This window comes from Netta rufina, assembly GCF_964035555.1.
Source record: "Netta rufina genome assembly, chromosome: 18".
NCBI lineage: Eukaryota > Metazoa > Chordata > Aves > Anseriformes > Anatidae > Netta > Netta rufina.
The window spans coordinates 13589332-13615226 of record NC_140142.1 but is presented as its reverse complement, the minus strand read 5'-3'; the positions used below and the strand labels follow the sequence as shown (position 1 = coordinate 13615226).

Sequence of the window (25895 nt, the reverse complement as noted above, 5' to 3'; positions counted from 1 at the left end):
GCTGCAGCCAGAAAGGTGTTTGCTGTTCCCATTACTTCCTGATCAGCTGAGAGTGGGTCTCAGACAAAGAAGTTGTTTTGGTTTCATTTATTTTGTTTAAATACACAAAGACTCTGGCTCCTTATTTATGCAAAGCCTCAGGGTCACACAAAATATCCATCAGGCTGGATGCGGCTCCGCATGCGGCTCCGCGCAGCCTGCTTTAGTGCTTGGCAACCCTGCCCAGAACAGAGGGGCTGAAATTACATGACCTTTAGGGTCCTTTTCATGATTCTCTTACATGTTGGTAATTGAGTACAACAGGATGAAGAACAGCATTTCTTTGTGGAAAACATTATCACATGGGGAAATAGAAAAACAAAACCAAACAAATCCCTCCAGAAATTAAGACAGGCTTTCCATGTCTTTACATAAACTGTAATTCATCTGAAGAAGGAAAGAAGCAGTTTATAGCTGCGGAAAGGCACAATGAGTTTCCTCAGCATATCCTGAAAAACATCCATGACATCACTTTCCTAATGGCATTCTTGAGCTCCTGGTTCCTAATGCTGTAGATGAGGGGGTTCATTGCTGGGGGCATCACCGAGTACAGGAAAGCCATCACCAGGTTCAGGGATGGGGAGGAGATGGAAAGGGGCTTCAGATAGGCAAACATGGCCGTGCTGAGAAACAGAAAGACCACAGCCAGGTGAGGGAGGCATGTGGAGAAGAGTTTGTGCCATCCCTGCTCAGAGGGCATCCTCAGCACAGCCGTGAAAATCTGTACATAGGAGAAAAGAATGAAAGCAAAACACCCCCAGAACAGAAAACAACTAACTGTGAGAAGCCCAATTTCCCTGAGGTAGGAGTGTGAGCAGGAGAGCTTGAGGATCTGGGGGATTTCACAGAAGAACTGGTCCACAGTATTGCCTTGGCAGAGGGGCAGGGAAAATGTATTGGCAGTGTGAAGCAGAGCATAGAGAACCCCACTGCCCCAGGCAGCTGCTGCCATCTGGGCACAAGCTCTGCTGCTCAGAAGGGTCCCGTAGTGCAGGGGCTTGCAGATGGCAATGTAGCGGTCATAGGACATGACAGTGAGAAGATAATACTCTGCTGATATCAAGAAGACAAACAGAAAGACCTGGGCAGCACAACCTGTGTAGGAGATGGCCCTGGTATCCCAGAGGGAATTGGCCATGGCTTTGGGGAGAGTGGTGGTGATGCAGCCCAGGTCAATCACGGAAAGGTTGAGGAGGAAGAAGTACATGGGGGTGTGGAGGTGCTGGTCGCAGGCTACGGCGGTGAGGATGAGGCCATTGCCCAGGAGGGCAGCCAGGTAGATGCCCAGGAAAAGCACGAAGTGCAGGAGCTGCAGCTCCCGTGTGTCTGCAAATGCCAGCAGGAGGAACTCAGTGATGGAGCTGCTGTTGGACATCTGATCTTCCTGGACAAAGGGGAATACCCAAGGAAGAAAAGACAGTGATCATTAAGAGATAAAACCTAATTCTCTTCCCGTCCAAACACCCCTACAGTGACTTTTCCCTTTCTGAGGCGTTTCTTTTGCTCCCTTGCCTGAGGTCTGGTTGGTGCTAGAGGAATGTGGCCCTGGGAGCAGCGGTCTCTGCTGTGTGTGCTGGAGGATTCAGACCTGTCCTACAGCTCTACATGAAAAGAAACCAGGAGTGATCTCTGATTAAATCTACCTCTGATGTATTGGACTTCACAGCATTACCACTCTCAACACTCTTTACTGATGTACTTGTGATTTACTTTGTTCTATCTGCATCACACTCATGAGCATTTTTAGAGGGTAGAAAACCCTGGCAGTTGTAAGAAATACCAGGTGAGCTCTTGTGAGTCCTGGAAGGCAAAGTTAATGTCCTTAGTGCAGTGAGGATAGCCAGTCTGTCCATCTACCCTGGTCTCAGCCAGACTCCTCTAGGGCTCAGTCTAGTTACCCACTTTGAACTGATCAATGATTGTGGCCTCAGAAAGTCCCCGGAATGAGATACAGCTTTGTCCGTACCCCACAGACCGCAATGCCCAGAGCTCCACAGGTTAGAAGGGGAACTCTGGGCACCTTCCTCCTATGGACACATCTGCGTGGTGGGACCCAGAGGGTCAGTGCTTGAGCTGCAGCTGAAAGCCCCATCTCCCAAATTGCAGGAAGCCATAAAGCAAGAACAGCAGCTGCAGCTCCAAGAAGAGAGAGGAATAGCACAGTGCTTATGCCAGGGGAGGCAAGGTGAGGGACAAACAGGAACTCAGAAGGGCCTGCTGTGAGTGAGGTCCTGCTACTGAGGTTATGAGTCACATCCAGAATCCTGTGGGCTAGAGGGCAGACAAAAAGGTGCCAGATTATTCTGTTAGCACTGTCCTGCCATCCCCTGCCCATGGCTCTGCTGCCTGCAGCTGTCCCTGCCTGCAGCTGGGTCTCAGTCCCCACACCTCCTGCCTGCAGCTCACAGCCCCCATCCCACACACTGGCTGCTCAGCTCTGCCCTGCAGACACCTCCTGGCAGCAGGGCTCTGCCCAGGGGCAGCTGACTCTGTGCAGATCCTAGAGCCCAGCTCACAGCGACCCTGCTGACACTGCACCCGTGGTGGTGGAGCTTGCTATGGGCTGAGGGGCAGGAAAGGGACTTGCTGGGGGTCCTTGTAAACTTCCTTCTTATGTCGAGTAAGTCTCAGTCTCTTCTTGGAAATAACAAATTCTATTTCTATTCCCAGTGAGCCAAAAGAAGAGAAAACTGAAAGCAGAGGCTAAGGAAAGATGAGAGTGAAGTTCCCTTTGAAATTTCCTTGATTTGATGTGGAGCTGTGAGCAGGCTGCCCCAGGCAGCAGCCTCCCACCAGCAGCAGGACCCGACCCTGCCCTGCCGGGGGGGCTCCTTCCACCCGCAGCTTCTCCCCACAGCGCCCTGAGCAGCTCCCCGGGCAGGCTGAGTGCTGAGCCTGGCAGGCGGCAGAGGCCCTGCCCCACCACACAGCCCCTGGGGCACAGCAGGGACCCTGCTCTGCACCACAGCCGTGGACACCCCTGCCTGCACCCCCAGCTTCACAGCGTGCAGCTGGCCCACGACAGGGGAGCCCTTGGGGCCTGGACAATGACCGTATGGCAGGGAACCGCTGCGCTGGAGCATGTCCTTCTCTACAAGAAATAGACACGCTCTGCGTACAGCCTCATCTGCTCTGGAACAATCCAGGTCTAGGGCACATCCAGGATACTCCAGTGCATTGCAATGCACTCAGACTTACCGTGTTAAGGGTTGCAAGCATTGCTTTTCCATATACTCTCAGATTTCTAACACTCCACACAGTCTTTAACAACTGTCCCTTCTCTCCCCTCCCAGTGACAGCTGCAGGCAGTGCCCCCAGCCCTGCTGCGCTGTGCAGAGGAGCTGCTCCTGGGCAGAGCTGTCTCTCTGCAGCGCTGCCTGCTTGCCAGGAGCTCCCCTTGGGCCCAGGAGCCCAGCCCAGCTCAGCAGCAGAGGCCCAGCCCAAGGCCCTTGCACTGCCCCCCACAAGGCTCCCTGCACATGGCCCTGGGGCTGCAGGGGAACCTGCTGGCAAACAGCCTGAAGGAATCCCTAGGCTTCCCTCCCTCATCTGGCACACACACTTCTTGACAGCAGAATCACTTCTCCTAAAATAAAAATAAAGTTAATAAAATCTGTATAAGATTCACCTTCCTTTGTCCTGTCCACGGAATTGGCAGCAGGCTGTGGAAGCCCTTTTGGGAGAAGGTCAGAGGAGAGACAGTCAGGGGCACAGCGTGATCGTGCTGAATGGTTGCAGATTCTTCAGAAGAGACAATTGGGGATGATCAATGAGAGGTTGCCCTCCACGTGAAGAATCTGTCTGGATGCATGGATCTCTTCTATGGACTGGGCAGCAGACTGGGGGAGCCCTTATGGTTTAGGGACTAAAGCCAGTCAGGGTGACAGCATGGCAGGAGGTATATGTCTGCAGCCAGGCTGAAGAAGTGGGCAAAGTCTTATGGAAGCCATTGGAGTAAGTTGTGTTCAATGACTCCGTGTCACAGTGGGGGCCTTTAATCACTGAGAGTCACAGGACAGTTACAGTGCTCAGAGGAAACATTCCCCATGTTTTCTGTGGGTTCTTGGAGACAGCTTCTGTGCACAGCAGCCAGATGGACCAACCTAGGTTATGTTCTCCAGGATCTGGCACTTGCAAACAGGAAAACCTGCGTCTTGACACTCCTGCTGCAAAATGTATGTCATAATCCAGTTGCATTTCAGCACATGGAAGGAGATGAGCTTTCACAGACAGACCTATACCCAGCACTGTACATGTTCACTGTTGTCTTTCCCTGCAGCCCACTTGACATGGTCCAGCTGACACGGGACCAGACACATCTGTGTGCAGTACAGTCAGGGGTTGTAGTCCTGCCTTCAGCATGCCACAGGTCTCCTGAAATGAGAGAGCTTAAATCCTAAATCAGGATGGGTTCCTCCTCCACTGTGGACACCAAGACACAAGTGGTCTCCTGCAGGCAGATCTGGCAGTCCAGCTGCAAGGGGCAGGCTGCCCCTCCACCTCAGCCTCTTCTGTGGTCTCCACCTCCTCTGAAGGCCCAAAGCCGTGGGCCATGGGGAGGCTGTGGCAGCCTACAGGAGAGCATGGCATCCATCCTAGACCATTCTCCCCACTCCCCTTTTTGTCTGCAGCACTGCCCTACTCCTCTCTCTCATCATGACATGGTGAGGGTACGTCTGCCCTTCCCTCATATACCACCTCTGGCTCCTGCATGGCAGACTGGGGGATTGTGCTGAGGCCCTGGCATGTACTCCAATTCACTCTGTAAAACCCATCCTTCTTTCAGAAGTGAGTTCTATGCAGTGAAGAGTTCAGTCACTCCGAGGGGCTGTTCCATCCCAGGTGCCTTTGCTCCCATCTTTTGAAAAATCCAAGCCCCAGGACAAGCCTCAAACCCAAGCATCGTGGGAGGGCTCCCAACAGCAGAAGCATGTTGTTACAAGGGGACCGTAGTGGTATCTCCAGGGCTCCACTTCCTTTACTCCATGGCCTTTGCCACCATTTAGAGATGTCCCTGATCTGTTCCTGATCCCAAAAAGAACTGGGCAGAAGGGAAATGGCTGTTTTTCAGGACAACAAGGGAAATCTCTCATCTCTCTTGAGCTGTGCCATGTCCTTGCTGCTGACCTCACAGGCCTTCAAATGACATGTGCTGATGTCACAGGGGGGATGTCCTGCATCACTGGGATATAGTGTCTGGAGCAGCAGCAGTGCCGGCACTTCCCTGCAAGGCCTGGTCCCTGCTGGGCACTGCTTGGGTGCTCCCCAACGCTGTCCCCAAGCTGCTGGGGAGCACCCCAGAGCTTTGGTGCTCCCCAGCGCTTCGACACTTACTGACGGGCGGAGGAGCAGGGGCACCTTGCAGAGGAGCTGTGGTTGAGGAGCCAGGGCGGGCATCCCTTGTCCTGAGCTGAGGGCCAGCAGCAAGCGAGATGGAGGGCTGCTGGAGGGTGACCATCGCCTCAGACCTGACTTCCCTGTTCCCAGTGCTCCTGCAGCTCTACTCCAAAGGTGAGGGTGTCAGGACCCCCTTTCCAAGATGTGTCTCAAGAGCTGTCAGCTGTCCAAATCTGCAAGTCCTGGCCTTTGGGGGGAGGCTGGACAAGGCTGTTGGCTGCTGTGAGAGCCCTGCCTGAGTGCCCCTCTGAGCTCAGTGGACAATGTGGCAGCCAGGAGTCCTGGGTCCTGACACTAGGGATGCCCTTATCCCTAGGCCTTCTCCAGGCATGCCTCCTTGCTATGGGGGACAATCCAGGACCAGGTTTCCCTGGGAGGTGGTGCCTCTTTGGGATCTGTCTCTGGGAGGAAAGACATAGAATCATAGAATCATGGAATGTCCTGGGTTGAAAAGGACCTATGGGGCATCCACAACCTCTCTGGGCAACATGCTCCAGTGCCTCACCACCCTCTGAGTGAAAAAAGATCTCCTAATTTCTAGTCTAAACCTCCCCTGTCTTACTTTAAAACCATTCCCCCTTTTCTATCACTGCCAACACATATGAACAGGCATTTCCCCCTCCTGTTTATACACTCCCTTCAAGTACTGGAAGGCTACAACGAGGTCTTAGAGCCTTCTCTTCTCCAAGCTAAACAAGACCACTTCTTTCAACCTTTCTGCATAGGGGAGATGCTCCAGCCCTCTGATCATCTGAGTGGCCCTCCTCTGGATCTGTTCCAAGAGCTCCACATCCTTCTTGTGCTGGGGGCCTCAGGCCTGTACGCAGTATTCCAGGTGGGGTCACACAATAACAGAGTAGAGGGGGATAGTCACCTCCCTCTCCCTCCTGGCCACTCCTTTTTAACGCAGCCCAGGACACAGTTGGCCTTCCAGGCAACAAGCGCATGCTGCTGGCTCATGTGCAGCTTCTCATCCAGCAGGACCCCCAAGTCCTTCTCCACAGGGCTGCTCTCAAGTTCTTCTTTTTGATGAAAAAAGAAGAACTTTCCCTTTCCATCATCAATGTCATTGATAAGGATATTGAAGAGTACCCGTCCAAATACTGACCCCTGAGGGACACCACTTCTGACCAGCCTCCACACAGACATAGAACCATTGACCACAACACTTTGGCTTCGACCAGCCAACCAATTCTTGATCCACCTAACATTCCGTCCTTCAAATCCATTCCTCTCCAATTTAGAGAGGCGAATGTGGTGAGGGACCATATCAAAGGCTTTGCTCAAGTCCAGGTAGATTATATTCGTAGCCCTTCCTTTGTCCACTGATGCCATCACTCCATCACAGAAGACCACCAGATTGGCTAGGCAAGATCTGCCTTTGGTAAAGCCATGCTGGCTGTTTTGAATCACCTCTTTATCTCATGCATGCCTTCAGATGTGTTCCAGGAGGGACTGCTCCATGATTATCTCAGGCACAGAGGTGAGGATCACCAGCCTGTAGTTCCCCAGCTCTTCTGTTCTCCCTTTCTTAAAAATGGGAATCATGTTTCCCTTTATCCAGTCACTGGGGGCTTCACCCAACAGCCATGATTTTTCAAATTATGATGGAGAATGGCTCAGCAACCACATCAGCCATCTCTCTCAGCACCCTGGGATGTATACCCTCTGGCCCCATGGACTTGTACACATCCAGTTTCATTAGGCAGTCCCGGACTTGTTCCACACTCACAGTGGGACAGAATCCGCTCCTCTCACCCTCTCCTCAAGGTTCAGGGTCCTGACAGACACAGGAAACTTGACCATGAGCGAAGACTGAGGCAAAGCACTTACTGAGTACCTGAGCTTTTTCCATGTCTGAGGAAGCCAGTTCTCCCATCTCGTTTATCAGAGAGGGAACACTCTCATTTGGCTATCCAAATGGTATCCGTATCTGGTATCTGGTATCCGTAGAACCCCTTCTTGTTATTCTTCATGTCCCTTGCCAAGTTCAGCTCCATCTGTACCTTGGCTTTCCTGACACCATCTCTACACCTCCAGATGACACCCCTGTATTCCTCCCAGGCTATACAACCCTGCTTCCGCTTCTGTACATTTCCTTCTTTTCCCTCAGTTTAAGCAGCAGGTTCTTGATAAGCCATGCCGGTCGCCCAACTCCTCTGCTCGAAGTGTCCTTCACTCTGCTCACAGTGTTTGTCTTAGTTCATGGATGAACTGGATTAGATCTGCTTGGGTCTGCTGAGACTCAGTCCAAGGCCTATTGCCTGCTGCACCTACAGCACAGTAACTATTACTTTCCTTTACTGTGCAGATGGACCTGATGAGTCCGGTCATATTAATCCCTTTTAATTTCCCAAGATTGAAGGGGACATATTCCCAGACTGGCGCAAGCTGCTGAGCTCTGCCACAGCCACTCAAAGTCACCTGCTCTTGAGTCTTTCCACCTGAGTTTATCACACGTGACCCAACACGAATATCTTCAGGTTTCAATGGCCATTTCAAGTGTAGTGAACTCCAGCAATCCACTGCCAAGTCTTCCAGGATGTGTGGTGCCAGCACACAGGAATCCCTTGCAGAAACAATGGTCTTGTCCAGGCCACAGTCTCGAGTTCCAAGAATGCACTTGCTGCCTTCCAAAGATTGTGACTTTTGTTAGACTCATAGAAGCATAGAAGCATAGACCAATGTAGATTGGAAAAGACCTCACAAATCATCAAGTCCATTAACCTTACACTGCCACATCTACCACTAAACCACGTCCCTAGGCACCACATCTACATGTCTTGGGAATACCTCCAGGGATGACCATTCCACCACATCCCTGGGCAGCCTGTTCCAATGCATCACAACCCTTTCAGGGAAAACATTCTCCCCAATATCCAGCCTCAACCTCCCCTGGTTCAACTTGAGGCCATTTCCTCTTGTACTTTTGCTGGCCCCTGTACTGAGCCATGGGGGACACCACTTGTGACCTGCTGCCAGTTGGATTTAACTGGACTTCCTACTTCCTGGACTGAGGCAAAGAAGGCATTAAGTACCTCTGCCTTTTCATCTCTTGTCACTATGTTTCCCCCCGCATACAATTAAGGATGGAGATTCTCCTTAGTCCTCCTTTTCTTGCTAAGGCATTTATAAAAACATTTTTTTATTCTCCATTATGGCTGTAGCCAGACTGAGTTCCAGCTGAGCTTTGAACCTTCTAATTTTCTGCCCACACAACCTCACAACATCTTTGTAGTCCTCCTGAATGTCCTGCTCCTTCTTACAAAGGTCATAAACTCTCTTTTTCTTCCTCAGCTCTAGCCAAAGCTCTTTGTTCAGCCAGGCCGATCTTCTCCGCTGGCTCATCTTTCAGCACATGGGGATGACCTTTTCCTGTGCCTTTAGGATTTTGTTCTTGAAGTGTGTCCAGCCTTCCTGGACTCCTTTACCCTTCTGGACTCCTTTACCCTTCTGGACTGCCTCCCGAGGGTCTCTGCAAATCAGTCTCCTTAACAAGCCAAATTCAACACTCCAGAAATACAGGGAGGCAATACTGCTAACCCTGCTCCTTACCTATCAAAACCTCTACTAATTCGTGATCACTGTGCCCAAGATTTGCCTTCCAACATCCACATGCTCCCCAAGTCCTTCTCTGTTCACAAGCAAAAGGTCCAGCAGGGCACCGTCCCTGGTTGCCTCACTCACCAGCTCAATCAGGAAGTTATCTTCCACCCACTCCAGAGACCTCCTAGACTGTTTCCTCTCTGCTGTGTTGTCTTTCCAGGAGACATCTGGGAAGCTGAAGTCCCCCACCAGACTATTTTCACTAACCAAGTCAGTATAGGCCAGTGTGTGAGTGGCTCTAGGATATTCCAGGCTTTGATTCAATAACCTGCCATGCTCTAGGACCAAAGTCACTGAGCACAAGCTAACAGGTCAAAGCTCTTTTGTGTTTGTATAAAGCATTCCCATACTCCAAATTCACCTCTAGAAGAGTCCGAAATAATGTAGGCAATCATGATTCAAATAAGCAATGGTAGAATTACTGAAGCCAGTTTCAAGGAGTCCCAGAAGCGCCTTTCCATGATGACCAGCTGTGGTGAAGACCTTGGGTTGCTTAACGTTGACTGAATGCCAGACGATATTGGAAAGCAAGAGAACCAAGACTTTGCACATCTCTGGGCCCCAACGGCAGATGCCACTCACAGAAGGAGCCCAGGCAACAGTGATATGCTTTGCTGAGGCAAAATCCCTCTGTCAAGAGAAGGGACAGGGAACAAAGCCTTCATCCCATTTGGCTGATCTCACAGGAATACCCAGGCACAAGGCTGCCAGGCTGTCACCATGATTGTGGCAGTGTGCCGCTCTGTCAAGCACCAAGTATCATTTCTGGAGAATCCATCCTTATTGCTTCTTCTGCAACTAAATGGCCACTTTTCTGACCCTGTTGGGCTTCTCATGCATTTGACATCACAAAGAAAAGGTGGTGTCTCCTTCCTAGGGATATTGAGGAATAACCCCAAGCACCTGTGTAGGCTGAGTAGAGGGGGAGGATCACCTCTCTTGGCCTCCCGGCAACACTTTTCTGAATGCACCCAGGATCCCATTAACCTTCTTGGCCACAAGGGCACACTGCTGGCTCATGCTCAGCCTGCTGTCCCCCAGGACACCCAAGTCTCTCTCTGCAGAGCTGTTCTCCTGCTGGTCCATGCCCAGCCTCATCTCTCCACCCTGCCAAGGTCCCTCTGAATGGCAGCACAGCCCTCTGGAGTATCAGCCACTCCTCCCAGCTTTGTGTCATCAGCAGAGTTGATGAGGGAGCACATCATCCACTTCATTGATGAATAATTTGAACAGGAAAGAGGAAATTTGGCACGTCCCGTAGCTCTGCACACCCAAGTAGGGCAATTGCTGCCTCAGGAATCAGTCAGCACAGTGTTCAGAGAGGGCCAGTCAGTGTTTTGTGTGGTCTACTTCCAAGTGTGTTCCCCAGGAGAGACCCTGCTGCCTTCCAGGAGCCGTGAGCCCTGGAGCCCAGGGCCATTTGCAGGGAGCCTGGTGAGGGGCAGAGCAAGGGAGGCCTTGGGCTGGGCCTCTGCTGCTGAGCTGGGCCGGGCTCCTGGGCCCAAGAGGAGCTTGTGGCAAGCGGGCAGCGCTGCAGAGAGACAGCTCTGCCCAGGAGCAGCTCCTCTGCACAGCGCAGCAGGGCTGGGGGCACTGCCTGCAGAGACACAGTGCTTAAAGGCAGGCAGAAGTGGCAGGATGCCCAGAGCTCGCTGCCGGAGAAGACTTCCCAGCCCTGCACCCGGTAAGTCTCTGGCTGGAGGGCAATGCAGCCAGTTCCTGGAGGAAGGAGAAGCCGGGGGTGCAGGCAGGGGTGTCCAGGGCCGTGGTGCAGAGCAGGGTCCCTGCTGTGCCCCAGGGGCTGTGTGGCGGGGCAGGGCCTCTGCCGCCTGCCAGGCTCAGCACTCAGCCTGCCTGGGGAGCTGCCCAGGGCACTGCAAAGAGAAGCTGTGGGTGGAAGGAGCCCCCCTGGCAGGGCAGGGTTCTGCTGCTGGCAGGAGGCTGCTGCCTGGGGCAGCCTGCTCACAGCTACACAGCACAACTGGGTGTATAAAAGGGGACTTAGCAAGAGCTGTGTTAAGGGAAGGGATTTCAGCGTCACTCTCAGCTTTCCTGAGACTCCTGACCTTTCAATTTTGTCTTATCTGGCTCAGTGGAAATAGAAATAAATACCGTTATTTCCAAGATGAGTCTGACACTCCTAATCCATCCCATGGAAGGTTACAAGCAACCCTAGCAAGTCCCTGTCCTGCCCCTCAGCCCCTAGAAAGCTCCACCATCACAGGTGCAGTGTCAGCAGGATCTGTGTGACCTGGGCTCTAGGACGTGTCCCCAGTGAGCTGCCCCTGGGCAGAGCCCTGCTGCCAGGAGGTGTCTGCAGGGCAGAGCTGAGCACCCAGCGGGTGGGATGGGGGATGTGAGCTTCAGGCAGGAGGCGTGGGGACAGGGAACCAGCTGCAGGCAGGGACAGCTGCAGGCAGCAGAGCCGTGGGCAGAGGGTGAGAGGGAACTGCTCCCAGCAGCAAGATGGGAGGGGGGATTTGGTCACCTCCCTGCCATCCCTGCAGTGCAGACACCTTCCCCTTAGCAATCCCCTGGTCTCCTTTCTCATCAAGCATAGATCTCCAGCCATAATGTCATTGAAATTTTATTAGCTGCTTTGTACTCACTGCAGTTTTGGGGATGAGAATTCAGGTGCAGCTCAAACACTGACAATGTTCCTGTCGCTCAGGTATGTCCATGAAAAAAGCATCGATGTTTCTTCTAAAATTTTGGGCCTCTGGCAAGTGTTTGTGTGGCTGGGAATGAGCTGACTCTCTGTTCAGTACATCACATCTGACGACGTTTGACTCTTTATGTGGGGCTTCTGCTGGGCTGCAGGCTGCCATGCAGAAGGGCAAAACTCTGCCCTAGCAGCTCTGTGTTATCTAGCAGCGCCATGGAGAAGACACGTCAGTCCTGAGGCCATAGAAATGCTGCTGAATGGTTGTATATGGGCAGCTGCTGTGATCCCTGTGTGTCCCTGGGGAAAAGCAGAGTGCTGAGATCCTCCTCAGATATGATGAGTTGGGTGAGGGGTTTGGAGATGTGCACTTTGAACCTGGATTCCTCTGCTCTCAGTAGCATTAAGGGTCTATTCAGAGGAACACCTAAGTGTGACCAACCTCCCGAGGTGCCTGCACGGGGCAGCTGAGACCAGGACTGATTGATACACCTTCTGTCCTCACTCTGCCCTGAGGGACAGTCCCTTTGCCTTGCAGGACCCCCAAGATTTCACTTGGTGGGCAGTACACCAAGGATTTCTACCTTAAAGGACTTCTCAGGTGTGTAGGACAAGTACAAAAAAATACACAAAATATTATGCACCAAGCCCTGCACTTCAGTGAATTTCTGCAACAATGATGAAAAGTTCCTTTATATATTATGTCTACACAAATGTTGTTTTTATTTCCTTTTAGACCGGCCTCAAGGTCAAGAGACATCAAATGTCCAACAGCAGCTCCATCACCGACTTCCTCCTGCTGGCATTTGCAGACACACGGGAGCTGCAGCTCCTGCACTTCGCGCTCTTCCTGGGCATCTACCTGGCTGCCCTCCTGGGCAACGGCCTCAGTGGGGCAGTGGGGTTCTCTATGCTCTTCTGCACACTGCCAATACATTTTCCCTGCCCCTCTGCCAAGGCAATGCTGTGGACCAGTTCTTCTGTGAAATCCCCCACATCCTCAAGCTCTCTTGCTGTGGCTCCTACATAAGGGAAATCAGGCTCCTCATGCTTAGTATTTTTGTTTTTTTTTTTTTTTGGAGTGTTTTGTATTCATCATGCTCTCCTATGTTCAGATCTTCAGGGCTGTGCTGAGGGTGCCTTTGTCGTGGTTCCGCTTGAGTGGGCAGCCAAGCTCCACTACAGCCGCTCTTTCACTCCCCCTCCTCAAAGAGGAATGGGGAGAAAATATGTGAAAAGGGCTCAAGGGTTGAGATAAGGACGAGAAAATCACCCAATAATTATTGTAACGGGCAAAACAGACTCAGCATAAGGAGATAGTAAGATTTATTGCCTATTACTAACAAGCGAGAGAAGTGAGAAAACAAAGGAAAAAGCAAACCAAAAGCACCTTCCCCCCCCATCCACCCTCTTCCACCTCCTCCCCCCAAGCGGTGCCGGGGAACGGGGGAATGGGGGTTATGGTCAGTCTACAGCACTTCTTCTCTGCCACTCCTTCTCGGTCACTCTCGTCCCCTGTGCTGTGGGGTCCCACCCACAGGATACAGTCCTTGATGAACTGATCCGGCGTGGGCTTCCCACAGGCAGCAGCTCTTCCAGAACTGCTCTAGATATGGGTTCGTACCACGGGGTCCATCCCTCAGGAGAAAACTGCTCCAACCTGGCTCCCCTACGGGCAGCAGCTCCTGCCGGGTCACCTGCTCCTGCGTGGTCTCCTCTCCACGGGCTACAGGTCTGGCCCGGAATCTGCTCCGGCAGGAGTCTTCCACAGGCGGCAGCCTCCGTCGGTGCAGGGCCACCTGCTCCACCGTGGTCTCCTCCACGGGCTGCAGCGTGGAACCCTGCTCCACCGTGGTACACCATGGGCTGCAGGGGGACATCCTGCTTTACCATGGTCCTCACCACAGGTTGCAGGGGACTTCTGCTCCAGCGCCTGGAGCGCGTCTCCCCCTCCTTCTTCACTGACCTTGGCACCTGCAAGGCTGTTTTTTTCTCACTCCTCTCACTCTCCCAGCTGCTGTGTGGCTCAGCGTTTTTTTCCCTGTCTTAAATATGATCTCACAGAGGCGCAAAACAACATCGCTTATTGGCTCGTCTCTGGTCAGCAGTGGCCCTTCCCAAACATGGGGCAGCTTCTAGATCCTTCTCACAGAAACCACCCCTATGGCCCCCTGCTACCAAAACCTTGCCACGTAAACCCACTACACCAGGGTGAAGAATCGGTGCTTAAGTCCAAATGCTTCCTTGTGGGGCTTCCAATGGTTACAGCTTTCCTTAAGGCTTCGATGGTTTTCAGGAAAACCCTGCTTTGCTCTAAGGGGCAACTTGTGTGGCTGCAGAGGCCATCTATTGTTCCACACCATTCCCAGCTCTGTCTTGCTGCTTCCATCCCCGATCAGCATCACTTGCAGGAGTTGTCTGCTTTAAGTGCAGCTCTGGAGCTAAAGCTCTGTGCTTCCGAAGGCAGGCTGCGCGCAGCGGGCCGTCCTGCATTGCCATGGCAAGCCAAGGCAGAGAGAATCCGGCTTACAGGTCTTGGGGTGAGTCCTGCCTTCAAGGGGTGCTTTTGTGCCCTGCGTCTCTGTGCAGCTGAGCTCAGGGTTGTTGGTTGTTTGGATTCAGGTTGTGGCTTGGTTTTGATTGCTTCGCTTTTCTCTTCCCCTCCTCTTTTCAAGACGCCTGCACTAAGAAGGAAGTCCTTGGGGGGCTTCTCTTTGCAAAGAGGCACTGGAGGCTGCTTAAAGATCTCGACATGGCTTTTGCAGTGCACCCGAGAACTGGTTGTCAAAGCCTGCAAGGACTTGAGCTGCCTGTGGCACATGAGGGGAGGCTATACACAGGCAGAGGAAAAGGCTGGCCCGCTTTTGTTGTGGGAACAGGAACGAGGAAGTTAAATGTCAATTTTTCCCCAAAGTGCAAGCAGAATCCTTATTATGAAAGGGGTTGTAACTTTCTGTTTGTTTGTGTTTCTTTCGTTGTGCTTTTCCCCTCCTTGCAGAACTTTCCCATGCTTCGAGGCACAGAGTCATTCTTGGTTCATCTGGAGGACCGCCAGGCTTTGCTGAAGCACTCCAATTGCGGAGACGTGTAGAAGTGCCCTAGATGATAAAGATCCTGCTCCTAGCTGCGTGTTCAAGTCCTAATGTCTCTTCCCTAACTTTGTGAAGCACAAGGACTTGGCGGTAGCAGTTTTTGCAGTTTCCCTGCTATCAGCAAGCCGTTTATCTCCAGGTATTCCAGGAGTAGAAGAATCTTGTCTATGTTCTGACTTTAGGGTGAAATTTAATTTGATGTACTCTTAATGAAACTTCATTTTGTAAGCAGAACGAGGAATATTACAACTTCCCTCCTATAATAAAAACGATCCTTGTAGGAGCAGCAATATGACGAAGGTCAACAGCAATAAGAAGGGTTCTAAGCTTTGATGTAATGAGCCTTGCTCTTTTCTGGAGGGAGCTCATCATAAACATATTTAGCAAGTTATCGAGATGGGAGAAAAACTGTAATTAGATTTTAATTCTAGGATGAATAATGTCAAGCTTGACAATTCCTCTGACCAACTGAATTTAAAGTGTGGCTTGCTGGTACTGTATTTTGTATGTTTTATTGTGTTTTATTTATTCATGAAACGCTAAGTTTATGTGAAAGGTTTTGCTGGAATATCTTTTTGCAAAGGATATTAAGCTTAAGTTATCCACAAGGAAACTGTTGGTTTTGAAAGCTGGTGGTTTGTTTTGTTTGTTTTGTTTTGTTTTACATGAATAGAGGATACTTTTCAAGTTATTGTATTTCCCTATATTCAATCCCTGTTCAATGGATGGATTGAAAAGCTAGAATGAAAGCATGTCCATGAGTCGTGTCCTGATAAACCTCCTGCTAAAATCAGCAGAGCGCTATGAGCACGTTGATGTTGGTAGCAGTACCTTAAAACTAGAATCACTCTTCTCGGTGAAAGTCTTCTGCTTTTCTAAAAACCATGCATTTTTTTTCCCAACCCCTTTGATGTATCTTTTCGACTTTGGTCACTGAGCTCTTGCTCATGCTTTTGAGCATTCAGGATGAGCAAGTTGGGAAATGTGTGTTCATCCAGACCTGTGTGCATATGGTACGCAACAGACTTGGGGGATTTGGACCCTGCGTGTGGTCCACAGGCTTTTCTTTGCATATCATGGAGCACTGGCTTATAAACATGGTGAATTTTCCCATTCTTGATGGGTCTAATCAAAGAATTCTTTTCTGCCTTCTCTCATGTAGACAGTTGACAAAGCTGAAATCAGGCTGAAAAAGAGAACCTACTGCAGGTAAGTGGCTGTAACTCTCTAGGATACCTGTTTATGCTGGTTACGGAAGTGGATGGCACTTGGTCACTCCATCTATTTCATTTGGCCTCCAAACGTTCTGACCTCGTCAGCTCATTCATTCATCAGTGACTTCTCTGTGAAGGCAGGTAGGTGCAAATAAGAGGTGCAAATAATTTTATGAATTCCTTGAATGCTTGGGGAGAGAGCAGTGTGAATTCCAGCTTGTTCGTAGGCACAAAGGAATGTGTTGCTTACCTCAGGTTTGTCTATGATGTGGGTTTTCTGGAGCTTGCAGGACACATGATAATTGAAATTGGTTCTTTCAAATAGGAGGGACTACTACAGTGTTATCAATTACAGTATGTGTATGTTAATGAGTAATTCAGTGAGGGGATGCACAAAGCCACCGATGTTTGGAAGCTTTCACTGAAGTTGAGCAGTTTGACTTGAAACCAAAGTGCAGTGCTGAGTTAACAGGCACGCTTGGTGTAGTGAGGCCACTTGCTGATGCCTGGAAACATCTCTTAGTTGCAGGCAGTGTCCTAGCAGCTGTGGGCCAAACAGGGGCAAGGGGCGTGAAATACAGCATTTCAGGTGCAGTAATTCAAGTTCTCATTGTGCAAAGTAAATTGTCAGTAAGCTTAAACCTAGCTTTATAGTTGGCATTCACCAAATGAAATCTTAGCTGTGCTCCTGCTACCACAGTGGTGTAGCTCTTACCTTCCCCTTGTCCTCTTGGCTATTTTAATGAGAGTGCAAGCAAGAAATCTGTGCCAAAGGATGCTGTATGGTGAACAACGGGCAGAGGTTTCTCTAAAAAGCAAGAGTTGGAGTTACCTGGTGTTTGGGTATTTCTCTTGAAACCGTTCTTACCTCCTTGAGTTGTTAGATCATAATGCAGGAAATGAAAGTGCTGCATGCTTAAACAAGGTAATAAAACATATACACCTTAGAAAGAGACTTACAATGTAATAGTTTCCGTGAACACTGTAAGATAGTTTTACATGAACAGAGTGAAAACAGCTTAGAGAAAGGTGTTGATTGTTTTCACTTTTCTAGAAAAGAAGGAACTGGGGTAAACTTCCCTCCTGTGAGGAACAAAAGTTGCACATTTGTTTTTGTCAGACTAGCTTTCAGCTAAATGGAAAAGTTTCTCTACAAGTCATGCTTTTAAGTAGATATTTAAACATGCAGAATGATAAAAAAATGGAATGCAGTACTCATGACGAGGACTTCTAATTTAGTATTTAAAGAAAAATCCAACCGCTTCAGTGTGTCTCTGTTTGTTTGTTTATAATTTTACAAGAGCAATGGTGAAATCAAGAGAATCCCATCTTTACTATCTCAAAATATTGTATATGTTTCTGGATTTCAGTCACCAGAACGCTGAGGACCAGAGCAGATGCAAAAGCTGCAAATGAGTTCATGGAGAAAATGGGGATTTGGAGGTCCACCAAAACTACAGACTTCGACGAAGTTGTTACCCTGCTACCAATCCATCCCTTCTGTTTGACAAACGTATAACAAAGTAAGTCATCTTTTCTTGCAAACCTCCTCAAATGATCTTTCTGAGCAAGCCTTTGTGCTATGGCACGATATTGGCCTCAACTCACTCTTTCTTTTGACAACAGAGAGGTATTGTCACTCCTGGCATTGAGAGTTCAGTGTATTGGGGGTAGGCTGAGACTTCCTTACGTGCCCCCGTGCATGCGATGCATTGCTACTGGTAACTACTGGCCACCAGTGACATTTACTGGTCAGGTGTCAGAGGCTTTGGGAGTGTTTGGTCTGAGCATTCCACTGCTGAGCAGTTTTCGTGGTTGGTGAACGTAGGTGGTGCTCTCTCTTCGTTGCTCTACTAACGGTCAGCTCTTTCCTTGGCCTACACCGGTATGTCCTGCTCTCCTTGTTCATAGATCGATTCCCTGAAGTCATGGTCGTTTGAAGCTTGTTGCCAGGCTGTTTAACCTGACTTTTGGGGGATTGGGTAGTCATGGCATGTTAAGTCTGCCTGGACTGAGAGGGTGTGGGAGAGGATGAACTTGGCAGGTGCTTCATATCTAAAGGATTTGGGCCCAATTGGTTTAATTTACCACTGAGGTTGTAGTTTTGGGATTGCCGTTTGATGAGAGATCTTCCTCCTGAGCATCTTTTCTATGTGGGCCTGGTGGGTTTCTGGGTTGTTTTCTGAACCAAAACGATTTCTTTACCTGTGACTTCTGTTAGATTTAACTTTCCCCATTCAGCAATTTTCTTAGTATCAGAAGTGCCTTCATTTTCAATGAACTCTTTCTTCCATCCTTACAATCGGGAATGTGAGGCTTGGTTAAGAAATTGAGGACACTGATATAGTCAAAATGAAGTAGTCCTAGCGATTCTGTTTCTATCTCTGGTTTATTTCTGCTTCAGAATTGCATTTCCTTTCATTATTTTCTACGCCATGAAACTTCGATTACCATTAAGAGAAGAACAAACAGCCTTTCCTCGGTTAACAAAAAATCACTTAATGCTCCTGTGCAGAGCAACTTAAGTAGTATTAAAAGCTGACATCAATCCTTTCTAATGTCTTATTATGTTATTCAGAATCCTTATTTTCCTCCTGCATTTAAATGTATGTATTTTTTAATGCGCTCAGTAAGATGGAAAACAAACCTTAAAACACCGTATATTTTCAAATCCTAAACATTTGTTCTTAAGTCTCTCTCAAAAGGAAAGATTTGACCTAATTTTTTGGTAATGTCAAAAATGTTGGCTAAGCATCCATGACTTTTGCTTTGTGTATACTATATCAAAATGTCCTATTGATGATGTGTACTGTTTTACTTTTTTTCATCCGTGCCTAACTTTGCTCTTCTATGTCAACTTTTTATCTTCGTACTGCGGAAGTTGTGTTGCCAAAACTGGATGAAATGGAGAAGATCCATAGATGCCAAATCTTGAATTTGGAAGATGTTGAGGTGTGCAGCAACCCAGAAGCAAATAGTCCTTTGTTTTGCCCTTGTTCTTTAAGTAGAGTATTTCATCCAGGGAAGTAACGTAGTTGTAATTTTAATTGAACTGAAATGGCTTTCTTCCAAAGAATCGTGTGGTCTAAAGTAACATACAGTCTTACTCTCTAATTCTAACTTCATGTCTAGTTGAGATGGTTGTGCTCCAGATATCCTTTAAGAGTGGAGGAAGCATCTTCTGCAGAAGACGTGAGGTAACAGGGAGATGCTGAAATGCATGTCTCCTACTCCAGTTTCTGCATTGCCTTCTGGTTTTTGAATGGACACTGCTTACAAACAGCTGTTTTGGACTTGGGTTTTTACTCCAAATGGTACTAAAAGCTCTGACTGGGGGAGTGAATATGCAAAAAGACTGGTGCTTTCCACCACCTTAGCAGTTTAAGCTGTTTATCTTTTTATCCTGAGCTCCTAAATCGCATTTCTCATCCTGTTCAGGAATACATTTCCTTGGAAAGCTTAACAAAAGGCAGTGCATAGCTTCCTGTGTTTGTCACTCACTCGAATTTTGATTCTTGTTAACATGCTTTTTTTTTTTTCTTGCTAGCTCACAAAGAATGTCCAGTATCATGTAGTGTCAATCATTTGTAACAGGCAAATGCAACTGTTTTCCTAAATTGACCTAACTGTCATGCTAGAATACTTCCTTGGTTGCAAGCTGTTGCAGGAAGAATGGCCAAAGTCATAACACACACCAATATGGTCAGATCATGCTTTCTCTTTATTACCCGAATAGCTTGACTTTTATAGCAAATTTAGCAGGGGCAGATAGTGTCTCACACAAGATTATTGGTCGAAAGCACTCAGACAAACTGCAAGAATACAACCCCACCTGCAAGAAAACAACCCCCTTGTGATTAGCAGTCACGTAGATCTTGTCCTTTTGAAGCCAGCAGCTGGCAACAATATTTTTAATTCCTCAATCAGACGATAAGGGAACACCGTCATGGGAACTCCCTGTAGTCATCCTGGTAGCTTGGTTTGCTCAGCTGAAGCAAGTCATGGCCTCCTCGATGTTTCAAAAATCCCTCAACATTTACCTTTTTCAATTCTGTCATTTATCCTGCTGTGAATGGAGAGGGGAAAAAATGGCTGTGCGGTGCTTAGGTGCCTGGCAGGTTATACAATATCAGACCCTCTGTGTCTTCCCTTCCTTGTGCATGATATCTCCCACTGAATCTCACAGGAGCTTCAGAGTCATCTTTTGCCTGTGGACATCTTCATTTGGTATTGTCCCTGTGGGTGACTCCAGCTTGACTGATCTCTCACTTTGTGAGGCTCCAGTCACTGTCTACCGTGGGCAAATGCTGTTCCCAGGTGAACTGTTTTGTGTGTGTTCAGCTGCATCCATGTGTGCACATTTGTGTGTGTGTACAAGACTGTGTGTTTATGTACACACAAGGGTGTATTTGCTTGTTAGTGAAAGAGAGTTGGGTACTCTGGGGCAATTTCTCCTGGTTGCTGATGCAACAAGAAGCTGGGCTGTAGCTTAGGACTGAGGGACATTTTTTGATGGCCTGAAGAGCAAGGAGATGGTATATGGAGCATCAGGATGTTCCCAGTATGCTGTCCTTTCCCATGGGGCTTGCAAAGGCTTCCAGCCATGCAGAGATCCAAGGAGAGGGGTGTAGTGGGTTTATGTGGCAAGGTATGTAGCAGGGGGCCATAGGGATGGTTTCTGTGAGAAGGATCTAGAAGCTGCCCCATGTTTGGTAAGGGCCCCACTGCTGACCAGAGACGAGCCAATAAGAGATGTTGTTTTGCACATCTGTGAGAACATATTTAAGACAGGGAAAAAAAACGCTGAGCCACACAGCAGCTGGGAGAGTGAGAGGAGTGAGGAACGGCCTTACAGGTCAGTGCAGAAGGAGGGGGAGAGGTGCTCCAGGCGCTGGAGCAGAAGTCCCCTGTGGCCTGTGGTGAGGACCATGGTAAAGCAGGATGTCCCCCTGCAGCCCGTGGAGTACCACGGTGGAGCAGGGTTCCACGCTGCAGCCCGTGGAGGAGACCACGGTGGAGCAGGTGGCCCTGAACCGACGGAGGCTGCCGCCTGTGGAAGACTCCTGCCGGAGCAGATTCCGGGCCAGACCTGTAGCCCGTGGAGAGGAGACCACACAGGAGCAGGTGACCTGGCAGGAGCTGCTGCCCATGGGGGAGCCAGGTTGGAGCAGTTTGCTCTTGAGGGATGGACCCCGTGGTACGGACCCATATCTGGAGCAGTTCTGGAAGAGCTGCTGCCTGTGGGAAGCCCATGCCGGATCAGTTCATCAAGGACTGTATCCCGTGGGTGGGACCCCACAGCACAGGGACAAGAGTGACCAAGAAGGAGAAGAAGTGCTGTAGACTGACCATAACCCCCATTCCCCCGTTCCCCTGCTCCGCTCGGGGAGAGGAGGTGGAAGAGGGTGGATGGGGGGGAAGGTGCTTTTGCTTTCTTTCCTTTGTTTCTCATTTCTCTAGCTTGTTAGTAATAAGCAATAAATCTTAAATAAATCTTACTATCTCCCTATGCCGAGTCTGTTTTTCCCGTTAGAATAATTACTGCGTGATCTTCTTGTCCTTATCTCAACCTTGGAGCCCTTTTCATCGTATTTTCTCCCTGGTCCACTTTGAGGAGGGGGAGTGAGAGAGCGGCTGTGGTGGAGCTTGTCTGCCCACTCGAGTGGAACCACGACAAGGGGTTGCTCTTTCTGTGATCATAGCTTCACTCCAGTCCTTCCAGTGTACATGAGCTGAGAAGCCTTGTCCAGTGGTGACTTTTGAGGTAAGGACCAACATATAGCTTGGGGGAACTGTCTCAAGGATGTATGCTGGCCATAGGAACTGAAGGACAGAAGCAAACAGACGCCACTGCACAGGGTGGGAAGTAGACCCAGCTGGGTTGGGATCACTGTTGCCAAACTCTCTCACTGGGTTCAATGGTTGTAGCAGGTGCTCGGAAAGACTAGGGAACATTTCAAGGACACTAGAGTTTTCAAGCTGTCTTCCTAGATCCACCCAATAGTAATTCCTGAGAGATGACAGCAATTCCTCTCCATACTCCCCACCTTGTGTGTGATGGTGTCCTGGTTTCAGTTAGGACAGAGTTAATTTTCTTCCTAGTAGCTGGTAGAATGCTATGTTTTGGCTTAGGATGAGAAGAATGCTGATAACACCCCAATGTTTTAATTGTTTCAGAGCAGTGCTCACACCAAGCCAAGGACGTCTCATCTTCTTGCTCTCTCCTGCCAGCGGGCAGGCTGGGGGTGCAGTAAGAGCTGGGAGGGGACAGACCCAGGACAGCTGACCCAAACTAGCCAAAGGGGTATTCCATACCATCTGATGTCATGCTAAACAATATATAGGGGTAGCTAGCCGGGGGAGGGGATCCGGACTGCTCGGGGTTAGGCTAGGCATCAGTCAGCGGGTGGTGAGCAATTGCATTGTGCATCACTTCTTTGTACACATTATTATTAGTAGTACTATTATCATCATTGTTATTATTATTGATATTATTATTATTTTCCTGTCTTATTAAACTGTCTTTATCTCAACTCACGGGCTTTACTTTCCCGTTTCTCTCCCCCATCCCAGAGAGAGAGGGGGGAGGGTGAGCAAATGGGTGTGTGGTGTTTAGCTGCCGGCCAGGTTAAACCACGACAGATGGTCCCCCACTGAATCCCCCAGGCATTGCAGTGTCCTTGTGTGCACATGGACATCTATATTTGGCATTCTCCCTATGGTGACTTCATCTTGGGTGAAGTGATCTCTCACTTTGTGGGGCTCCAGTCACTGACCACCCCAGACACATGATACTCAGGGAGAACACCTAGGCTCTTCAGGCAGCTCCCCATGAATTTCCTGGAGGATGTCCTCTGCCCTGACACTTGTGGGACAGTCATGGCTATATACCTCAGTGACTGTTAACCATTTCTGCTGACATCAGACACCAAGAGGTTACTCCTAAATCCTACCCTTGGTCCCTCACAGCTCACAAAATGAGCTCTTTCTTTCCCTTATCCATAGAGCAACAGGCTTTTCAGGGAGCAGGTGCTCAGCCCTGGTCTTGGCACCAGCTTTGAAAGAAGAACCACGTCTTCAAGAAGTGGGAGATACAATTTTATTAGGCAGATCCTATCACAGAGTTTGTTCTGGCCTGCTGTTATACACATATTATAAAGCCTCAGTAGTAAACAGAACGGTTTCATTCCTCAGTAGATAGCCAATGAATAAAGAAACATATTTCTAATAAAATAGTAAATGCAAATGATACTGAGGATAACAATTTCGATAATGATAAACAAAGAGCAGGCCTGCAAGGGAAGTCATTTGTGTAGATACAGGGAAAATTTATCACCAATCAGAAATATCCATGAAAACACTTTCCAAACAGCACTCTTAAGCTCCTTGTTTCTCATGCTGTAGATGAGGGGGTTCAATGCTGGTGGCACAACAGAGTACAGAACTGCCACCACCAGGTCCAGAGACGGTGAGATGGAGGGGGACTTCAGGTAGGCAAATATGGTCATGCTGAGAAACAGGGAGACCACTGCCAGGTGAGGGAGACACGTGGAAAAGGCTTCGTACTGTCCCTGCTCAGAGGGCATCCTCAGTACAGCCCTGAAAATCTGCACATAGGACAGCACAATGAAAACAAAACACCCAGACGCTAAACAGAATCCAACCATAATAATCCAAACTTTCCTGAGGTAGGAGTTTGAGCAGGAGAGCTTGATGATCTCGGGGATTTCACAGAAGAACTGGTCCACAGCATTGCCTTGGCAAAGTGTCAGAGAAAACACATTAGCAGTGTGCAGCGCAGCATGGAGAAATCCACTGCCCCAGGCAGCTGCTGCCATCTGGGCACAAGCTCTGCTGCCCAGAAGGGTCCCATAGTGCAGGGGCTTGCAGATGGCAACATAGCGGTCATAGGACATGACAGTGAGAAGATAATACTCTGCTGAAAAGAAAAAGAAGAAGAAAAAGACCTGTGCAGCACATCCTGAGTAGGAAATGGCCCTGGAGTCCCAGAGGGAATTGGCCATGGCTTTGGGGACAGTGGTGGAGATGCAGCCCAGGTCGAGGAGGGCGAGGTTGAGGAGGAAGAAGTACATGGGGGTGTGGAGGCGGTGGTCACAGGCTATGGCGGTGAGGATGAGGCCATTGCCCAGGAGGGCAGCCAGGTAGATGCCCAGGAAGAGCGCAAAGTGCAGGAGCTGCAGCTCCTGAGTGTCTGCGAATGGCAGGAAGAGGAAGTCGGTGATGGAGCTGCTGTTGGACATTTGACTCTTCTGGGCCTGGGGACCAGTCTGAGGAGGAAAATAAAGCAAAATGTTAGGCTAGACCATGTGAGCAAAATGTACTCTAATTCTTGTTACACCTCAAAACTGCTGCTACCCTTTCAGGAAAATCTATATCGCAGATGCCTTGCTAGTTCTAGCTGGTGCTGCCAGAGGGTGCTGCTGGGAGCAGGGGACTCTGGAAGTCCTTGGCATTACTTCTGCACTCCAGGTGAAATCTTGTGGGTCCTGTGAGGCAATGACTCTGTCCTTGAGATCAGAGTGAGCGAAGTAATCTGGGTATGGAGAGCTGTATGAGGAGGAAAAAACAGGAAAACATTAGGACAGAACACTGTGATCAAACCCACTCCATTTCTTGTACAAACCTCCCAGACTGCCTCTCCCCTTTCAGGAACACCTTTGCAGGTCCCTTTCATGAGCTGTGGTTGGTGCTGGTTGATGGCGCCACTGGGATGAGAAGGGCTCTCGAGGAGGCAGTCCTGCCCTCCACAGTTAGGTAAATGAGAACTTGGGCTGTTCTTGGATTAAATACAGATGAGATATCAAACTATTTTCAGCATGCTTGCTGCAAATTCACAATAACTCTTGCATAAGAAACAATGTGGCCAGCAGGGCTAGGGAGGTGATCGTCCCCCTGTACTCGGCTCTGGTGAGGCCGCACCTCAAGTACTGTGTTCAGTTTTGGGCCCCTCGCTACAAGAAGGACATCGAGGTGCTTGAGCGGGTGCAGAGAAGGGCGACAAAGCTGGTGATGGGCCTGGAGAACAAGTCCTACAAGGAGCGGCTGAGGGAGCTGGGCTTGTTCAGCCTGGAGAAAAGGAGGCTCAGGGGCGACCTTATTGCTCTTTACAGGTACCTTAAAGGAGGCTGTAGTGAGGTGGGGGTTAGTCTATTCTCCCACGTGCCTGGTGACAGGACGAGGGGGAATAGGCTTAAGTTGCACCAGGGGAGTTGGATGTTAGGAAGAACTTCTTTACCGAAAGGGTTGTTAGACATTGGAACAGGCTGCCCAGGGAAGTGGTGGAGTCACCATCCCTGGAAGTCTTTAAAAGACGTTTAGATGTAGAGCTTAGGGATATGGTTTAGTGGGGACTGTTAGCGTTAGGTCAGAGGTTGGACTCGATGATCTTGAGGTCTCTTCCAACCTAGAAATGCTGTGATTCTGTGATTCTGTGAACTCTCTGTTCTTGTGAAAACCCACCATCCAGACTCCAGTGTGTTTTTTAAAGTTTCTGCAACTCATCTAAGGGGTCCTTTTAGGTATATATCATTGGTGTTTGTCCTGCCCACCCATGGAAATCTTGGAGGTCCCAAAAGGCAAAGGTCACACTCAGTTGTTCTCCTGAATAGAGCCTTAATGCTGCTTAGAGCACAGGAATCCACTTTCAAAGAGCAGACCTCTTAACCCCTCACCCATATCATCATATCTGAGGAGGATCTTAGCTCTCTGCCTTTCATCACGGACACAGAGGGGTCATAGCAGCTGCCCATATACAACCATTCAGCAACATTTCTACAGCCTTAGGACTGACGTGTCTTCTCCATGGGGCTGCTAAATAACACAGGGTTGCTAGGGCAGAGCTGTGCCTTCTGCAAGGATATATGC

At 49.4% G+C, this 25895-nt stretch overlaps 1 protein-coding gene across 1 annotated transcript; it reads right to left on the bottom strand.

Annotated features, from left to right (window-relative positions):
- Window positions 1–478: 478 nt before the first annotated feature.
- On the bottom strand, window positions 479–24271 carry LOC311216547 (olfactory receptor 14C36-like; the record flags this gene model as incomplete). Its single annotated transcript, XM_084298073.1, has 2 exons — window positions 479–662; window positions 23331–24271. The coding sequence occupies 2 exons, from the start codon at window positions 24269–24271 to the stop codon at window positions 479–481; spliced, it is 1125 nt and encodes a 374-aa protein (XP_084154199.1).
- Window positions 24272–25895: the final 1624 nt, after the last annotated feature.